The sequence below is a fragment of the Benincasa hispida genome, chromosome 7 (genome assembly GCF_009727055.1).
Source record: "Benincasa hispida cultivar B227 chromosome 7, ASM972705v1, whole genome shotgun sequence".
Taxonomy (NCBI): Eukaryota; Viridiplantae; Streptophyta; class Magnoliopsida; order Cucurbitales; family Cucurbitaceae; genus Benincasa; species Benincasa hispida.
This window is the reverse complement of record NC_052355.1, coordinates 8,000,255-8,020,189: the sequence shown is the minus strand read 5'-3', so window position 1 is coordinate 8,020,189 and position 19,935 is coordinate 8,000,255. Positions and strand designations below refer to the sequence as shown.

The 19,935-nt window shown below is 37.3% G+C and overlaps 1 protein-coding gene across 1 annotated transcript in view; it reads left to right on the top strand.

Annotated features, from left to right (window-relative positions):
- LOC120081406 (pleiotropic drug resistance protein 3-like) overlaps positions 1-19,935 on the top strand; it is an 82,880-nt gene that overhangs the window by 33,647 nt on the left and 29,298 nt on the right. Inside the window, exons 4-5 of the mRNA XM_039036248.1 lie at positions 3,739-3,823; positions 3,912-4,071. Of these exons, the coding sequence (XP_038892176.1) occupies positions 3,739-3,823; positions 3,912-4,071 (245 nt within the window). The remainder of the gene's footprint in view (positions 1-3,738; positions 3,824-3,911; positions 4,072-19,935) is intronic.

The window sequence follows — 19,935 nt, the reverse complement described above, 5'->3', positions numbered from 1 at the left end:
ATAAAATTAATAAATAATTATTTAAATAATTTAAATAATTCTAATTAATTTAATATCCAATATTAAATTAATTTTTACACAAATTCATCTTCATATACTTAAATCATATTTAAATATATTTTCTCTAATTCCATTTAATTCTAATTTGAAAGTTTCAAATTAACTTATCACGCTACTCTAGAGCTAATCCATTTTCGAGCTAGTAGGGGGACCTCATGGATCTACAGATCATGGGCTCTAATGATCCGAGATTAATCGGCTAAAATCATTAGACCAATCTAACCCCATTCGTTAACTAACGGGTCACTCCACTAAAGTACATAGTTAAACTTCCCTTACTGTAGATATATTATGTCCACTCGGTATAACCATGATTAGTAAGTTAACCTTTCACAGGTTGTTCGTAATAATGGTTGGCTCAAATCTCTGTTTACTCCCGAAATTACCTCTTATTCCTTAAGTCCCCACTGATCCCCTAATGAACAATTTTTTATGATCCAATCACAAAACTGAGTCCCTCTCAGCCAAATGAGAGGGTGGGATCCCTTGTTCAAGCCCCAGAATCAGCATTTAAGGGAATAATCTTTCTACTATCCCTAAAGCGGGTAGGAGAGAATTCCCTCTTGCACTCTATGTTCCCAACTATTTATTCAGTCTTATCCTTGAAATGACAGTCTTATTGAGCCGGCGCTGTTGAGCCAACCTTCACCTATGCAAATCTAAGGGCAATCCCGAATAAACAGGAGTTCATAGGTAGCTCAAGATTAAGGTCAAGTTACCTAGTTCATCACTTTGAAATAGTCAGTCTTAAACAATAAACAATGTTATAAAGTAAGAGTGACGCATTTCGTGGTCCGATCTTGTACAAACTCTTTTACACAAGGACACCCCCACTCCTCATGTCCAACATGAACGAATTAGGATCACTTCGTTTGTAGCACTTTACAACTCTTTGTAACAACTATAGAGCACGCCGCATTCAATAGTGTTACCAGAATAAGGTACCTACCTTATCCATATACTATAGATCATTTTGACTATTTACTCGAACCTGGTTTACCTTTATGTCTCCATATAAAGTTCAAGTACTCATCCAATAGTCAAGGGACTTTTAGGTTTATTGGATTTCTATTCAAGCAATAGGTCTATTCAATAACACGTTTATTGAATTTTTAGAATAAGTGCGATTGTTTACATACCACGAGTTTTAGGACATAAAACCCAACACACTTATGATCAGTTATTACCTCTTGAAACTATTTCTTGGGATCTCCAGTCTACAAGTTGGTTTTCCTCACAATGATTCATCTTTCTATAGGTATGAGTCCAATCCTTTCTGAGGTTATAAAAACCTTCTCTTTAGCCAGTCCTTTCGTCAAAGGATCTGACAAATTTTCATCAGTCCATATATGATCCACTTTAACTACACCAGTAGTGAGAAACTCTCTAATGGTACTATGCTTGTGTCGTATTTGTCATTTTTTTCTGTAGTAGTAATGGTTTTGAACTTTTGCGATTGTTACAGTACTATCGCAATGGATTGATATGGCTGGTACCGGCTTTTTCCATAAAGGAATCTTTGATAGCAGAATTCTAAGCCAGTCTGCTTCTTCACTAGCTGTCACTAGTGCTATCATTTCTGACTCCATCATAGATTGTGCTAAAATAGTATGTTCCTTGGACTTCCAAGAGACAGCTCCCCTTGCTATATTTAAGATATAGTCACTTGTAGTCTTTGAATCATCTAAAAGAGAGTTTTAGTCAGCATCGTTGAACTTTTCCAGGATAGCGGAAAACTTCTGATAATCTAATCTTAGGTTTTGGATTTTTTTTCAAGTACCTCATAATCCTTTCTATAGAATTTCAATGCTCTTTACTAGGTTTTCTTGTAAACCTGCAAAGTCATCCTATAGCATAAGCTATGTCAGACCTAATGTAGTCAGCGGCGTATCTAAGACTACCTATGATGCTCGCATACCCAAATTGATTAACACTGTCACCAATGTTCTTGAACAACTTAACACTATGGTCATAAGGAGTACATGCTTGTTTACATTCAAAGTAATTATATTTCTTTAAAATCTTTTCTACATAGTGAGATTGATCCAAAGAAATTCCCTTTCCAGACTTAGTCATTTTTATGCCTAAGATTACACTAGCTTCTCCTAAGTCTTTCATGTCTTAGTTTGCAATAAATATAGATTTCACATCATTTATGACGTGCAAGTTCGACCCAAAGATTAACAAATCATCTCATATAAACACAGGATAGTGGAAAGATTATTTTCAACCTTATGGTAGATGCATTTGTCACTTTCATTAACCTTGAAACTTTTAGATAGGATTAGGTTATCAAACTTTTCACGTCATTGCTTAGGAGCATGTTTCAGACCATAGAAAGATTTGTCTTGTTTACAAACCTTATTTCTTGACCATGGACTACAAAACCCTCATGTTGTTCCGTGTAAATCTCTTCTTCAACTTCATCATTTAGGAAGGCGGTTTTTACATCCATCTGATGTACTACGAGGTTATAAAGGGTCGTGAGAGAGAACAAGACACGGATTGAGGTAATTCTAGTGACATAGGAGAATGTATCAAAGAAGTCTACTTTTTCTCTTTGTCTAAAGCCTTTTGTCACTAACCTGGCTTTAAACTTCTCAACTGTTCCATCAAGTATAAGTTTATTCCTTAAGATCTATTTGCACCCTATTGCCTTGCAACCTGAGGGTAGATCTACTAAGTGCCAAGTTCTTTTTTACTCAAGAGAGTCCATCTCATCATTTATGGATTCTTTCCATAAGTTGGCATCCCCAGAGGACAAGGCAACTTTTAGATCTTTGGGATTTTCTTCTACATTATAGGTTTAGAAGTCAACCCCGAAATCCTTGATGGTTCTAGCTCTTTTGCTTCTTCTAGGTTCTGGGTCGGTTTCCTATGTAAAGGTAGGATTTCTAACTAGGGTTAGACTACTGGATCCTAAGCCCCCCACTATTTCTCGATTTAAAAGGAAATCTATCCTCAAAGAAGTCGACATCGTTTGACTCACTAACCTAAAACATGTGTGAAGTATTTCGAACAACAAAGGCCACATGAATTTGAGATATAGGAGAGGAGGTTGGAATAGAGCATTGTTCAATTTAACTTCTTGAGTAAAAAGTGCAGATGCTTTGTTAATCGAGGGTTCAAGCTCCATTAATAAGAGTTGAGTACGAACCTGAGCAATAGATAGTCAAATTAATATCAATAAGTTTTTTTTTTCTTTTTTCTTTTTCTTTTTGCTATTTTTTGTGAGTATTTGTTAATCGTGTCTGATTTTCATATATAAGTGTGAGTATTCAAATTTAAGATTGGACAATTTTTTGTTTACCTTGTTGATTTTATGGTTAATTTAGTTCAAGTATTTGTGATATTGGGTCTATACATTTATTTAGTGTTGGGTCCAAATTGATAAAAAAAATATATATTTATCAATAGAAAAAATGTCAAATTATTTACAAAAATAGCAAAAGGAACACTAATAGAATAGACTTCTATCAACCTTTATCGACCTCTATCGAAGAAGATTAAAATTTTGTTATTTTGTGTAAATAGTTTTCCTTATTTTTCTATTTTTAAAAATCGCTCATTTGATAAATTAAAATCTAATAATTTGAACTCTACAACTAAAAATTGAAAAAAAAAAAAAAAAAAAGGGTTCAAAATGAAACAATGTTAAAAGCGATCAATTTGTTTCAGGTTAACTCTGCTACTTGGACCTCCAGGATGTGGAAAGACCACACTACTGAAAGCTCTTTCTGGAAATCTTAACAAATCACTCAAAGTAATTATTTTTCTTTTCTTCTATTTATTGTTTTTCTCCCTATTTTTCTCTTCTTTATTTCAATTTTATTTGACTAATTCATGAAAAGATGACAGGAGAGATATGTTACAATGGACACAAACTTGAAGACTTTGTTCCCCAAAAAACTTCTGCATACATAAGCCAATATGACCTCCACATTCCTGAGATGACTGTGAGAGAAACCCTAGATTTTTCAGCTCGGTGTCAGGGTATCGGAAGTCGAGCAGGTATTTCTTAAGTGTCCATTTGATAATATTTTCTTAATAAACTAAATTATATCTCAAACTCCTACTCAGAGGTTAGAACTAAAAAAGTTACCAATCAGAAAATAATAAATAAAAAACAAAAAAGAGAGAAAGATATCAAAATATATTGGTTTGTCCCAAACTTAGGATTACGTCGGCATTCTCTTTCAAATAGTCCAACATGGACTAATGAATTTCCAGTACCATAGCCCAATAATTTGGGTTAAACAATAAAGAGAAGCATTCAATCCCTAAAAACATATTCACTCTATTTTTCATAAATCACTCATTACCACACCACATAAAACTCACACATGATAGTTTTTAATCCACAAAATTGCACCTTTTTCTCTTCTATAAGATTGCAACTATTGAACGTTTTTCAATAATAAAGACGCATGTAAGTGTTGAGAAAAAATCATAAAGGCCAAATGAGATTGCGCACTAAGTTGCACGTAATTCTCGATAGGTTACTTTCTTTAGATGGAGTTATATCTCCACACAAAAAACCAACAATCTGTCACTTAGAACAAAACAACAATCTTGTCTCTCATTGAACGAAAACGAATGACCTTGGCAAACTTCAAGAACTTTACTCTCATTATAATTGTTAACTCTAATCTACTTGAAAAACTTCGAGGCTCAAAAGTCATGTAAAATCAACTAACAAAAAACATGAAACCATCACAAAATAGATGTAGCTCATCCATGTTTGGTCTAGGATATGAGCAAGCTACATAAAATTAAGTTCTAGACATAAAAGATAATCACGTACAACTACTTTAGCTAAGTGGTAACAACTTACATTTTTTTAATCATGAACACCGGCTCTTGAAGAAGAACTGTAGATGGCCTGACTTCTTCATTCATGTATGCTATCAAGTTAGAGACTCTACTTTTTACCTTAGCAATTGTCTTGGTCTTCCATTTTTGTTCCCTACTCATATAGGCAGCTTCATCAATCCATTCAAATGTACAATAATTGGGGGTTTGTGATAGTCATCAACTTTCTCTCCCATAATTTTTAATTGTTTATGAACTGATATATCTTGGTGTAACTTATCGAAATTGGCCATCATTAATTGATTTTGGCTCAATTGCACATCTATAACTGCCATCTATAACTTTAACTAGTATCTACCGTCTCTCTAATTCTTTGACAACACTAAACCAACATAGGACAATGTGGAATCTTTAAGATCAAATGCCAATACATGGGATATATCTTAATTTGAGTTCACACTGACATTTTATCACTCACAAAATTGTAACCGTCGTCATCCAACATTGCAAATAGAGATGAAATTCATCTTCATCATAGGCACGAATCTGATATTGTGTAGCACTAACTTTTCTCCACACTCAGTTTTCATATTAATATCCCTAATTCCATTGGTCTTTGAAAATTTTACCATTCTCCATCCTCACTAGACCATGATCTTTTACCGTGAAAAATGTGAACAACTCCTACTTGAAGTTATGTGTATGAAAGTTGCACTATTCATAATCCATTCAGATGAGTAACTATTACTCTTTGTGTTACTCTCAACACAGACACAAGCACCATCCATTTCAACTACATCTATTTTTATTGTGATAGTAAAAACACTCTAGCTCCTTATTCCTATTAATCCACCTTTTCTTTCTATTACTCGATCTATCATTTTCATAATTGACCTTGCCTTTACCCCTAGTCATAGATAAAGAACATTTAATTGCTTCTTTACTACTATCCTTCTTATAAATTTCTTCAGCTAGAGTTAAATCACACACGCTTAAAGAACTCAAAATGTTATCTCCAATTGAATTAGATATCGTTGTCTTCATTAGTAAACTCTCTACCTTAATAGACTTCTACTGATTTAACAAAGTGTTGAACTCACAAGTATAAGAATTAACAAAAACATTGTCAATCATTTGCATGTCAGAATACTTCTCAAGGAGATAGGTCTTATTATTAGCGCATGGTTTTTCTTTGGAAGATATATTCATATGATTACAATTGCTCCTTGATTCAAGGTCTCCCAATCTTCATCACAAATCCCTTTTAATCTTTCTTTTAGTGTATTATGTACTTTCTTGTAGGTTAATAAATCCTTAAATTGGGTCTTCCAATGCCCAGAAAATTCCCCATCAAATATTTTGACATTCAAAATCTTTTGGCTTTTACGATTTCATGACTCCTTAACCAAATAACTCTACTACTTGTTGGACATTTACGCAAGATATAAATAATTGCATTAATAAACTAAAATACATCTCAAACTCTCATTTCACAAGTTAGATCATAGGTGCAAGAATAAATAAATAAAAAATCACTCAAACCGATCGAAAATTGCAAGTCCATTCTGGTTGAAATTGGTTGGTTTGACAGTTTCTAGTCAAAAATGTAAAAAACCAAAATGTTTCAGAGGGACTCAGGTTTGGCAAAACAAATGGATGAACCAAAATGACTGATGATATGTATATATATATATATTAAATGTCAAGTGAATTTCAAACAACATATCATTTGCCCAGTTCGCACGCAAGTGGACCTGTCATCCTTTAGTTCATAAGTTTGAATCTAAGGGGATACATTAATTTTCTTTTATAAATTGAACAGAGCTCCTCGTGCCCATGTCGTGTCCAACCCAACCAAAATTTTTAAAATAAAAAAATTATTTATCAAGAAGAATAATACAATTAAAATAAATAATCTGAACCTAACAAATTCATGTTGTTTCTACTTTCCTTATGACAATTTTGTTTCATCTATGAAACTCAAGGTGTTGTAACAATTATCACCCAAGATACGACTGATGACAGGCAGAAATGCACGTCATTATAGACCTTTTATTTAGAATTATGAGGACTGTTAAGTAGAAGATGAGGCAATTATACTTAGAATTCATGAAAAAATGAGTTTGCGTCTATCGGCATTAAGAATATTGGCTAACCCACTATTATGCGGTTATTATGCGTTCAATTGTTTATTTTTGTAGCAACTGCAAAAATCGATCGCATACACGGGAGCCAGGCTATCGTGGAGACGATTGCATGCGGTGATCGCATACGTCAGTCGTATGGGTGTTGTGGCTATCAAGCGAATGGGTCATCGCAAGGAGATTACGGCTACAAAGTAATAACCATAATAGAGGGATGAGGTTGGTGGAATGCAAGCATGAACGCATACATTGGGATTATCAAAAAAATGATGTTGACATTTCACCTACCACGCTGTTAGCAGCAGAGATTTAGAAAAGGACCATCACTCCGCGAGTGTCAGATTCAAAGCAAGTCCATTAATGCTGTCGGCGATCAAACTCTATAAATAGAAACCGTTGAGCAGAACTTCAAATGATCTGGGGTTTTCTGCCTGAAGGCAGATCCCTGTGATGCAGACCAAAGCGTGAGAAGATAGCTTAAGAGTTCTTCATCCCCTTAACAATTCCGAGTGACGACCGGAGCCTTCGCCGGAGTTAGAGCTCGAGAGAGTCTATTCCACCGCCCATCCATGGCTCCACCGGTAGCCTTGACACACATCTGATGGAAGCAAGACATTGCTTCCATCTGGCCCTCCATTTCTCCTCTATCTTTGTATTGTATTACGTTTTGGCTTAAGGAATTGATACATTTTGTGATCAATGCATTTCTATATTTTCCTACGATTCCATCTCCATCTTCATTTACTTAGCATCCTTTACTTTCATAGCATCACTGAGTAAGATTGCTAGAGTATCGCACACTTAATCATGCGGCATAGGGATATGAAGCATGTAGCAAACCACCGGGAGGTGTGCGTTGCGCGAGTGTTGTGAGAAAACCTTATTTGCTTAGTGTGAAGTTGTAGCAACGTTTGTCTATAAGCAGACGCAATGCTTGTCTATGAGTAAAATCAGTAGCAACTAACTGCCCGGGAGGGTAAGTGGTTGGTCTCATTAAGCAATGTAAGCAAGTATTCACTAGAGATAGGAATAATCTTACGTCAGCCAGGTTTATGCGATTACCTTGTCTTATGAGTGCATCATTGCATTTCATTTAGGCATACTTGAGAGAGTAGTCTAAAAACTAAATCTAAGACTCAAAAGAGCGCGATTGGATCGCATAAGCAAGAATGGAAAACTTAGGAATAAGCTTCATTTGCTACCTAACAAGCGTATGCACCCTTTAAGTAGGATATGGTGGTATGCGGTTGATGACTGGCAGAAATGCACGTCATTATAGGCTTTTTTATTTAGAATTATGAGGGTTGTTACGTAGAATATGCGGCGATTATGTTAGGAATTCATGAGAAAACGAGTTTTCATCGATCATATATAAGAATCTCAGCTAACCCACTATTATGCATATTTATCGTTCAATTATCTATCTTTGTAGCTAATGCAGGAAGCTGACAAACATATGCAGAAGTCAGGCTATCACAAAGACGACCGTATGCGAAGAATCTCTCCATCACAGAGGCGAAAGCATACATTCGATGCATGGGTGTTACGGCCATCAACCGCATGCATCCATCGAATAGAAGTTGAGTCGTCAAGCGAATGCGGTCATCACAGAGAAGTTGTACCATCGAGTGAATGCGGTCATCACAAGGAGATTGTGGCTACATAATGATAACCGTAATAGAGGGATGGACACAAGGTTGGTGGAATGCAAGCATAAACACATACCTCGGGAATCAAAAGATGATGTTGACATTTCACCTACCACGCCATTAGTAGCAGAGTTTCAGAAAATGACCATCACGCCGCAAGTGTCAGATCAGAATAGGTCCATTAATGTGACACCCGCCTCCAAATTACCCTCTTAACCTGGATGGAATGGTGACTACAGCAGTTACCAACCCTTTTGCTGGCACTTACTGCCTATCTAACCTGTTAAATTTTGCTCCAATACCCTGAATACATACATATCATCGATATACGAACATATTAACTCAGAATTTAACACATTCATTACAGGGTTTCGCAACATTGTCCATACATGAATATTACAATTTAGTGAGCCTATCTAGAAGACTAGTCACTAGACATACACATGTGTACTAACTAATACAGGTCTTCAATTACGCTTCCTTCAACCTGTTTCTTTGAGTGGCAGAGCAGCAGCAGAAAAGTCTTTTGGGAACTAACCGCTACCTAAAAGTAAAACATTTGAAAACGTGAGCTGGAAGCCCAGTGAGTGACTTAATAAAAACATAAATCTCATGCTTAAACTGAAAGCTCGAAAACATAATACTGGAACTAAAATATGCCACGCAAACGTGTACATAAAACCTTTAAAACCATTGTATCTGAAACCTTAATCTTAATTGAGAATGAACATTCTTTGCTCTAATTCCCAACGCCAAACCTTGGCCAGATGAGACCTCTACTTCGACCTGTTCATACTAAACTATGGCTAGAGGAGATCCCTACGTCGATCTCTTTAAATATACCGATGAGCATCTCAAGCAACTTCCTTTAAACATAAACATTGATAACAACTCTTAAACATCATTAAACATCATTATTCCCAAGTTGAGAACGAGCATACATCGCTCTAACTCCCAACGTCTGTTATCGGCCACGAGACCCATGGTTCGGCCTCTTTTTACTGGTTTATGGCCTAGGAGACCCATACTTCGGCCTCTCCTTCAAAACTACATACGTGTACGTGGTGGTTTCTATGTACCGTCAACACCTTAGGTACATTTATTCAAATACCTTTCTTACCTTTAGTACTCCTCTTCATTGTGTTTAGAAATATCAACGCATGTACTTTGGCAATCTTAGGTATATAAACATAGTACATCAAGCTCCAATCAACCTTAGTTTTAACCCTAACGCATGCTTCATACTTTGTAAAATAAGTTGGCTTAAATCATGTTGAACTAGCTTGTAAAAACTATTAGCATGCGCTAGATATGGAAACATACTTGGAATACTCATGTATTAGTAACATCATGCGTTGATAAACATTCATAAGCATTAGCAATTCCAAACTATCCTTCCAGCCTAGGAGAAGATATGACTGCCTTTATCCTTAGTTGAGAGTGAACTACTAGATTTAACCTTCAACGTCAACCTTAGTCAGGGAGACCCTTTTGCTCAATCCCTCAACGTCAACCTTAGTCGGGGAGAACCCTTTTGCTCAATCCCTCGACGTCGTATTACCTACGTGCACGTGGTTATAATTGAGTACCGTCGTACCTTAGGTACTTAATTAGGATACTTTCTCATTGTCCTTCAGTATCCATCATATAACTAGTCACAGAAATTTAGTTGAACACTAAGGCTTAGTGCTCAAATCATCATACCAGTTCATCATGAAAACGGAGTTACTAAAGCATGCTGAAATTATTGGACAAGATAACATATTTAAATCATGTCAATTTCCATGGAAAACATGTTTTACTTAGCATGAGAAATAACTTCAAACATATGTTGCTTGACACCTCATTTAAACACTTGGCATGAGAAATAACTTCAAAGAAATCATAGTTTCTAAATCAATAGAACATTAAATCAACACATAGTCACTCACAGCTCGTTGGCCTCTTAACGAGTTATACGTCTCTCCTAGCTCTTCTTGTCCTGAAAGGACATAATTCCCGGTTAAACTACTCATAATTCTTAGAAAAATACCTCAAATAGTTCATTTACTAATAGAACTTTCATCATCAAAGACAGCTTTACTAGCGAGATACTCATCATGAGTGAATTCTTCCTCATGAGCAAGATCCTCATGAGCGAGATCAAGTATTTCCTCAACAAACTTCAACCTAGCGATACTCACAATACCAATGAGATTCGACCCAATTTCTAGTGAGATTTTCTTCTTGAGCGAGATCCTCAGCATAAAATTAGCGAGATTTCCTTCATAAGCGAGATCCCCATTCTCCATATCTCGCTATAATTCTCCACGGTGAGCTATTTGCTTGTTCTTCCCAAGCAGCTGTCTGCTTATGCACAGATTCTCTATTACAAAATCCAAAATTCATACCTCTTTTGAAGAAACTTCCTTTTACAAACATGTTTAGAATTGAGTTAACTTCTTACCTTAAAATTTCAGCAAACTCAGGATTCAGGTTGTGTTACCTATGGTCATCCTGATGAAATGGAAGTCTCTCTTAAGAACGTTGTTATATAATTCCTTATAGTTTGGCCTAGAGCTTCCAATCTTCATCTCGGGCCCTAATTAACCCGAGATTCTACCTCCTCTGCACTTTCTTCACTTCTTGTTCTTCTCCACCTGCAATCTTTCTCCAGAAAGACAAACTCAAAAACTAGATTCTCCCATCTTTCAAATAGCACTGATTTCACTAAATTTGCTTATGTAGATTGTCAAACCCAAGCTTTTGAAGTTCCTTTTCCTTTTAATCTTCCTACCGCCTCCCGAATTCAAGGGTTAACCGCCACGTCACCGCATATTTAGTACCTCCAGCCCAACCAATAAGTGAACTTTCCTATTTAATATGTTTTTCTTTTCCTTTTTCAACAACTCCTATAAATAACATAGATTTTCACTTATTAGATATTCAATATATCATTCCTTTGGCTAAACATACTTGTCTAGAAAATTTAGAATCCAGGGTTTATAATTAATGTTGTCGGCGATCAAGCTCTATAAATAGAAGCCAATGAGCATAATTTCAAATCATCCAAGTTTTTCTCCTGAGGCTCCCCGCCTTAGGGCGGATCCTTGTGATCCAGACCAAAGCGTGAGAAGATAGCTTGAGAGTTTTTCATCTCCTTCATCCATTCCGAGTGACAACCGGAGCCTTCACTGGAGTTAGAGCTCGAGAGAGTCTGCTCCACCGCCAATCCATGGCACCACCGACAGCCTTGACACATATCTGCTCGAAGCAAGACATTGCTTCCAACTGGTCCTTCCATTTCTCATCTTTCCTTGTATTGTATTACATTTTGGTTTAAGGAATTAATACATTTTGTGATCAATGTATTTCTATATTTCCTTCCATTCCATCTCCATCTTCATTTACTTAGCATCCTTAACTTTCATTGCATCATTGAGTAAGATTGCTAGAGTATCGCATATTTAATCATGTGGATTAGGGATATGAAGCATGTAGCAAACCACCGGGAGGTGTGTATTGCGTGAGTGTTGTGAGAAAACCTTATTTGCTTAGTTGAAGCTGTAGCAACGCTTGTCTATAGGCAGACATAATACTTGTCTATGAGTAAAATCAGAAGCAACTAGTTGCCTGAGAGGATAAGTAGTTGATCGCATTAAGCAATGTAAGCAAGTATTCACTAGGAATAGGAATAATCTTACGTCAGCCAGACTCATGTGATTACCTTGTCTTATGTATGCGTCCATCACCCCTTTAGAGCTACTCGAGAGAGAGTCTAAAGAAAGAACCTAGACTTGAGAGAACTAGGTTAGAATCGAGGCTCGAGAGAGCTAGATTAAGATCGCATAAGCAAGAATGGAGACTTAGGAATAAGTTCCATTTGCTATTACACATCACGTGCATCTGCGGCGGGTGTGTATAGCATTATCATACGAGATCAACACATACATTCCATTCTAACGCATGACCATCGACGCATGAGAACCAAAGCATAACCTAAGACATGCATCGCATATTGCGTCTCCCTAAGTTTAGTCATCAAGTTTTTGGCGTTGTTGCCGGAGACTTGTAAGCTAATAGTTTGTTGAGTTTTGTGTTTTTGCAGGCAACCTTTTTACCTTGGGAAGTATTGTAGCTTGTGCGACCAAGTTGCAAACAATATTGGTGTGTAGGTGGTGTACCGAAAACCAGTGTTGACCCCAAGATAGAAGGGTAATCAGTCACATGAGCTTAAGGAAATTACATGCGTGTGGTGATCAACCTGCACCCAACAATTGCTGGAAGTTCCAATGGTCAGGGCATCTTGACCTAAGAAGTTGAGAGCAATCTCCTGCATGGAAGACTCCTTGCGGTGTCAACACTCCAATTTCTCCAAGGACGTCTTCTACTCTATCTTTACCTTACTTTTCTAGTTTAGTTTATTTTTCTTATTATTTTGGATATGTGGTTGCTTTCTTGGATGTGGTGTGTTTGCTCCTTATAGGTGCGACAATAATTCTCCTCGATGCACAGTTACAACGGAAGAATCCTCCCCATCCTTCAACGCATGGCTTCGACCGCATAAATTCTAAAGCGTGATCGCAAGTGTATTCTACTCAAGGTTCTTTTCTTGTTATCTTTTATGCATTATCCTTCAATGATCATCTGTTCCTGTCTCAAGTTTTCTTGTGCTCTTGCCAAGTATAATGAGAACGTAAGTTTCTCGGGTGATCCGAGGTCGAACTCAGGGATTTGTAGCTAAAGGGTATGCGATAATGTGTTTGCGGCGGATAAATAAAAGAATGAAGGGGGTTATAAGCTATAAATTACTCCTACTCCTAACTAACAAATTAAGCGGTGGAAGTATGAATGAGAGGTAAAGACACGACAACTATTGATGCATAGTAAAATGCATGGAAAAATAGATAAAATGGTGAAGATGTCTTCATCGCAACCCTAAGCTCGACCGCAAGGGTGACCTCAGCCAACGCAAACCTATGCGATCATGCTATACACACCCGACGCAGATGCACGTGATTTGTAATAGAAAATGGAACTTATTCCTAAGTCTCCATTCTTGCTTATGCGATCTTAACTAGCTCTCTCGAGCCTCAATTCTAACCTAGCTCTCTCAAGTCTTAGGTTCATTCTTTAGAATCTCTCTCGAGTAGCTCTACAGGGGTGATGGACGCATACATAAGACAAGGTAATCACATGAGTCTGGCTTACGTAAGATTATTCCTATTCCTAGTGAATACTTACTTACATTGCTTAATGCGATAAACTACTTACCTTCCCGGGCAATTAGTTGCTGCTGATTTTACTCATAGACAAGTATTGCGTCCGCCTATAGACAAGCATTGCTACAACTTCACACTAAGCAAATAAGATTTTCTCACAACACTCACGTAACACACACCTCCCGATGGTTTGCTACATGCTTCATATCCCTAATCTGCATGATTAAGTATGCGATACTCTAGCAATCTTACTCAGTGATGCAATGAAAGTTAAGGATGCTAGGTAAATGAAGATGGAGATGGAATGGAAGGAAATATAGAAATGCATTGATCACAAAATGTATTAATTCCTTAAGCCAAAATGTAATACAATACAAGGAAAGAAGAGAAATGGAAGGACCAATGTGTGTCAAGGCTACTGATGGTGCCATGGATGGGCAGTGGAGCAGACTCTCTCGAGCTCTAACTTCGGCGAAGGCTTCGGTCGTCACTCGGAATAGATGAAGGAGATGAAAAACTCTCAAGCTATCTTCTCACGCTTTGGTCTGGATCACAAGGTTACGCACTAAGGCAGGGAGCCTCAGGCCAAAAACCTTGGATGATTTGAAATTTTGCTCATCGGCTTCTATTTATAGAGCTTGATCGCTAATAACATTAATGGACCTACTCTGAATCTGACACTCGTGGCATGATGGTCCTTTTCTGAATCTCTACTGCTAACAGCGTGGTAGGTGAAATGTCAACATCATCTTTTGATTCTCCCGAGGTATGCGTTCATGCTTGCATTGCACCAACCTTGTGTTCATCCCTCTATTATGGTTATTATTATGTAGCCACAATCTTCTTGCAATGACCCCATTCACTCGACGGCTGCAACTTCTTTGTGATGACCACATTCGCTTAACGACCGCAACTTCTATGCGATGGACGCATGCAATTGATGGTCACAACACCCATGCATCGAACGTATGTGTTTGCCTCTGCGATGGAGTGATTCTCCGCATGTGGTCGTCTTTGCGATAGTTGGCTTTCACGTATGCATCTGCTTCCTGCGTTAACTACAAAGATAGACAATTGAATGCATAATAACGCATAATAATGGGTTAGCTGAGATTCTTAATACTGATCAAAGCAAACTCGTTTTCTTATGAATTCCTAACATAATCACCGCATATTCTATGTAACAACCATCATAATACTAAATAAAAGGCCTATAATGATGTGCATTTCTGCCCGTCATCACACACCCAAATTTAGAATCATGTTTGTCCTCAAGCATGCGTTATACTCAAGAAATTCAATATTCACCTTCTGATTTTCCTTTGTGATGACCAGCCTCTCAGAATATAATTTACTCACACCTCAACCATGGCCGCAACACTCTCCTCCACTTTGGCTACTTCTTCAAAGAGATCTTTTGCAAGCTTAAATTCGACAAGCCTTTGCTCAAAAAAATTTTATTCATTCACCACAACTTTGCGTTTAGCTTTAAGAATTCGTTCGTTCAAGATAATTCAAAGCTTTGCGATTTCTTATTCGAATGCGGCATTAAACCTGGTTACGCTCTTTGTTTTGGCCTACCCCCACGTGTGTCATGCGGACAGCCAACTTCGGTTGCATTCCATATTCAACTCAACTCTTGTCTTGGCTTAATTTGGCTTGTGCTAGACAGAGGAGTTGCGCTTATACGTTGATCCTGGCAACTTACTTTTGTTTTTGCTTGCCCCCACGTGTGTCATGCGGACATCCAACTACGGGTAAGTGCCTTTCACAACTTAGCTCTTATCAATATGGGTTTCCCCATTGTGTTGATAATGGAGTTGTTATTTCAAAACAAATTATCTTTTTTTTCTTTTTTTTTTTTAATAGAATCGCAATGTAGTGAACGCATTTCTCCGGGACCGCTACCACCCCCAAACTTAGAGGTTGGCAGCGCTCTCGCCGCAAAGCTAAAGACAAACTCAACAGGAATGCGATAACAAATGTTTGAACAAAGGTTTGCATATAATAAAGCTTAGACTGTCAAAATTTGAAGAAGCTATTAAAAGTAAGGACAGCCTTGCGGTGCTTAGTTGACGGAATGCAACTTAGGAATAAGCTTCGTTTGCTACTACACAGCGTATATACCTTTTAAGTAGGATATGGTGGTATGCGGTCATCTTGCTTATGTGTGAGAACACATGAGCAGGAATGTAGAGGCTTAGAAATAGGCTTCTTGACACTATTGCATATACATCACATGCGTCTACGTCAAGTGTGTATAGCATGATCGCATAGCTTGCGTTGGCTGAGGTTACCCTTGCAGTCAAGCTTAGTGTAGTAGTGAAGACATCCTCGCCTTTTCATCTATTTTTCCATGCATTTTACTACGCGTTAACAGTTGTCATGTCTCTAGCTCTCAGTCATACTTCCACCGCTTAATATGTTTGTTAGGAGTAGGAGTAATGCATAGCCTTTCACCCTCAACATTCTTTTATTCTTCGCCACAAACACATCACCACATAACATTTGGCTACAAGTCTCTAAGTTCGACCTCGGAACATTCGAGAAACTTGCGATCTCATTATACTTGGCAAGAGCGCAAGAAAACTTGTGATAGGAACGCATGGTCATTGCATAAGAGATTAACGCATACTTTCCATTCCAACGCATGACCACCGACGCATGAGAACAAATGCATAACCTAAAACATGCATCACGCATATGCGTTCCATAAAATTTCGTCACCAACGACGAACTACGAATATGTGAATGCAACACTTTAACTGCCACATGACTCAACAAACACTATAATGTGTGACTAGTTGTATATAAAAATGATGAGAATTTGAGGAATATTTCTTTATATTTTTGTATTTATTAGATTGATTAAAAATTCTCATATTATTTATAAACTAGGAATTTCTATACGATGTCCCAAAATCAAAGGCCTTAATGAAATCTGTCATCTTCCCATATTTTCAATGATATATGGCCTTTTGTTTACGTCAGCAGCTTGTGAATTTACCATATCGCCCCCAAAAAAGATATTGGTAGAGCGCTACATATTTCACTATCGACTCCAACTCTCGGTTCTCAAAGCCAGCTCTTGCTTCTCAACTCTCGTATCCATGTCGGTCAATTTGTTGAATTTACTCGCTTTCACCTCCCATTTACTAGTCTCCATTCTCACTCGCACTCCTCATCAGCAAATTTTTTGGTAATTAATACGCGCTACACATCAATCAATCTGAAAATTCACTCATTACTTTCAAATCAATTTGAGTAAATTAAGTAAATTATTTAGCCAGATTTGTTTATGAGCATAGAACCAATCAAACCAAACACCAAAAAAAAACTAAAGAGAAAACCTCACATATGGAACGTCCCAAATTTGGTGAAAAAACCCATACGTCCAAGCTGCAAACAAGAATCAGCAAGATTGAAGAAATCGGCATTTTCGCCAAGTAGCTTCAAATGCCAAGTAAGTAAAAGTAGAACCCCACATATTTCTCTATTGGGTGTGAGCTGACATGATCATTAGCGAGTAGGAAGAGTGGGTCATGGGATAGAGAGATTATGATCGACTACTTAGAGTTAGATGTGAGAAAGTGAGCGTCAAGAGTGGGACACAAGTTTGGGAAACTTGGTGTAGTGTGGAGTGAGAGCGAGAACCTGGTAGCGAGAGTGTGAAGGCGAGTTTGTAGCAAGAAGCGAGATTTATACAAATATCTAAATTTTGTATTTATCTTTTCTTGTTTTCTATTTTGAAGATGGATGGAAAGCAACTATTCATTTGGCATGGTAGAAAATGGGATGAAAACAAAAAAATACTATGATGAAGGTATTCTTAAGGGCATCATGGTGCCAAGCACATTGAAGTACCAAGAATTGAAAAACCGTGGTATGAAATAATAGGAGTCAATTCATCTTAATTCAACATTATAATAAGGGTTCAATATAAGTTGGACTCGTGGACCTGCGGTATACCTAAAGGATGACAATGATATTATATTTCTGTTAGTTGAGTGGGATCGCAATAGACCTTGGATTTTTGTCAGTGTTGAGAAAAACCATGAAGACATGATTGTAGACGAAATCTAGACAGAATAGCAGACAAAACAAAACATTGTTTGTGAGTTGGAGATTTTCCCTTCCATGGTCTCTATGGGAAATGACGATACTAATCCATGTGATTCAGGTATTACACAATATAATACTAGCCGAAAGAGGGTTCGAGTCCCTAGAGAGGAAACACCCACAGATAATGATCTTAATTTGAATGGTGTTGGTTATGGTGAGGAGATTACTTTCGAGGATGTTGGATGTGGTTCTTTAGAAGATGAGAGTACGCATATTATGGGGTTAGATATGAATTCGACATCGAGTTTTCCTTCTAACTTTATTGCGACCCTTGAAACTTTAATTCTTCATAATGATTTGGGCCATTCCATTGGAAATGTGGCTTGGAGGGTTGATACACCATCTGGGTGTGGTACTTCAGGAGATAGACCATCTGTTACTACCGTTCAGATAGGAAACCATATTATGCAGCCACTTTCCTCTTCTGGTCTGAATGTCGAGGTGGGGCAAATATTCTTCTCAAAGGATGATGTGAAGATGAGGCTATCTATGCTAGCGATTGAGGAAAAATTTGAGATGCAGGTTCAAAAATCAATTAAAAAATTGTACATTGTGAGGTGTATCCATGAGACTTGTAAGTGGGCAGTCCGTGCGGTTAAAATGAAATGATGTGACATATTTAAGATTACATAATACACCATTGTTCAAACATGCTCCATTGATTTTTTGAACCACGATCACAGCCAAACAAGCCCATTTGTAGTTGGTCAACTGATAGAGGACAATTTTGGTGTTGGTCGTGCCAAAAAACTTCACAACATAATTGTGGACCTATGACAAGAGTATGGAGTTAATATTAGCTACGATAACACATGATGTGTGAGGGAAATTACATTCAGGCTTGTGAGGGAAACTCTCGAGGAATCATATGATCTATTGAATGAATATGGTGAAGCTTTAAAGAAAGAAAATCCCTATACGTATTTCGAGATTGAGCTTAATGATGGCCAGTACACCAAGTGTTTGTTCATGGAATTGGGGCCTTGTCTTTGAGGGTTTAAGAATTTTCGTCCAGTTATTATTGTAGACAGTACTCACTTAAAGGGTAAATACGAGGGCACAATGTTTGTTAGTGTTTCCATAAATGGTGATCATTGTACCCATTGGCATATGCTATTATAGACACTAAGACTAATGCCTCATGTACATGTTCATGATGAACCTGAAAAAGGCAATTGAAGATTGTCTTGACTTGTGCTTTGTTTCAGATCGTCACTAGACCATTACGTATGCAGTGGGTGTTGTCTTTACAGAGACATTCATGGTTTATGTGCATACCACCTATAGAGGAACATTGACAAGGACTTCAAGGACAGAATAGTGAGCAAGTTGTTTGACAATGCTGTCAGAGCGTACAAAGAGTCTAGTTCAAAGTTTATGGGACCAAATAGTGAGAGTAAAAAATTGGTCCTTGGAAGATATTTGGAATGAATCGGGCTTGAGCGATGGAGTCAGTCCTATCAACATGCTAAGATATAGACTCAAGCCTTGTCATTGGTCTTTATCCAATGGGTCATAAGCATCCTTCAACGCTTAGGATACATTAAGAGTGGGGATTGGAGAATATTCCTCCGTTAGGACAAATCGTAGATCATCTATAACTAGAATCCTATTCAAGTTAAATTTTCACGTTGCATAATTTTCACTAGTTAATTTTTCGTTCTTAAACAAGGAAATAATTATGGAAGACATGCTGAAACGGATAATAAACAATTGACCGTTTTAGTTATATTTGTCTTAGCCCACTTCAAAAACAAGTATTCAATCAATTTAGTGGAAACAAGTAATCAAAGAACCCTATTAAACTGTTGATTTAGTTTTTGCAACGATACTTTAGAGGTTTAGGGCAACAACCACTGAAGGGTGATCAGATACCTTTCCCCTTAATTGAGACAATCTTAGTTAATTACTAATACCAATCTTATTCCTATAGTTCTTAGCTAGTTG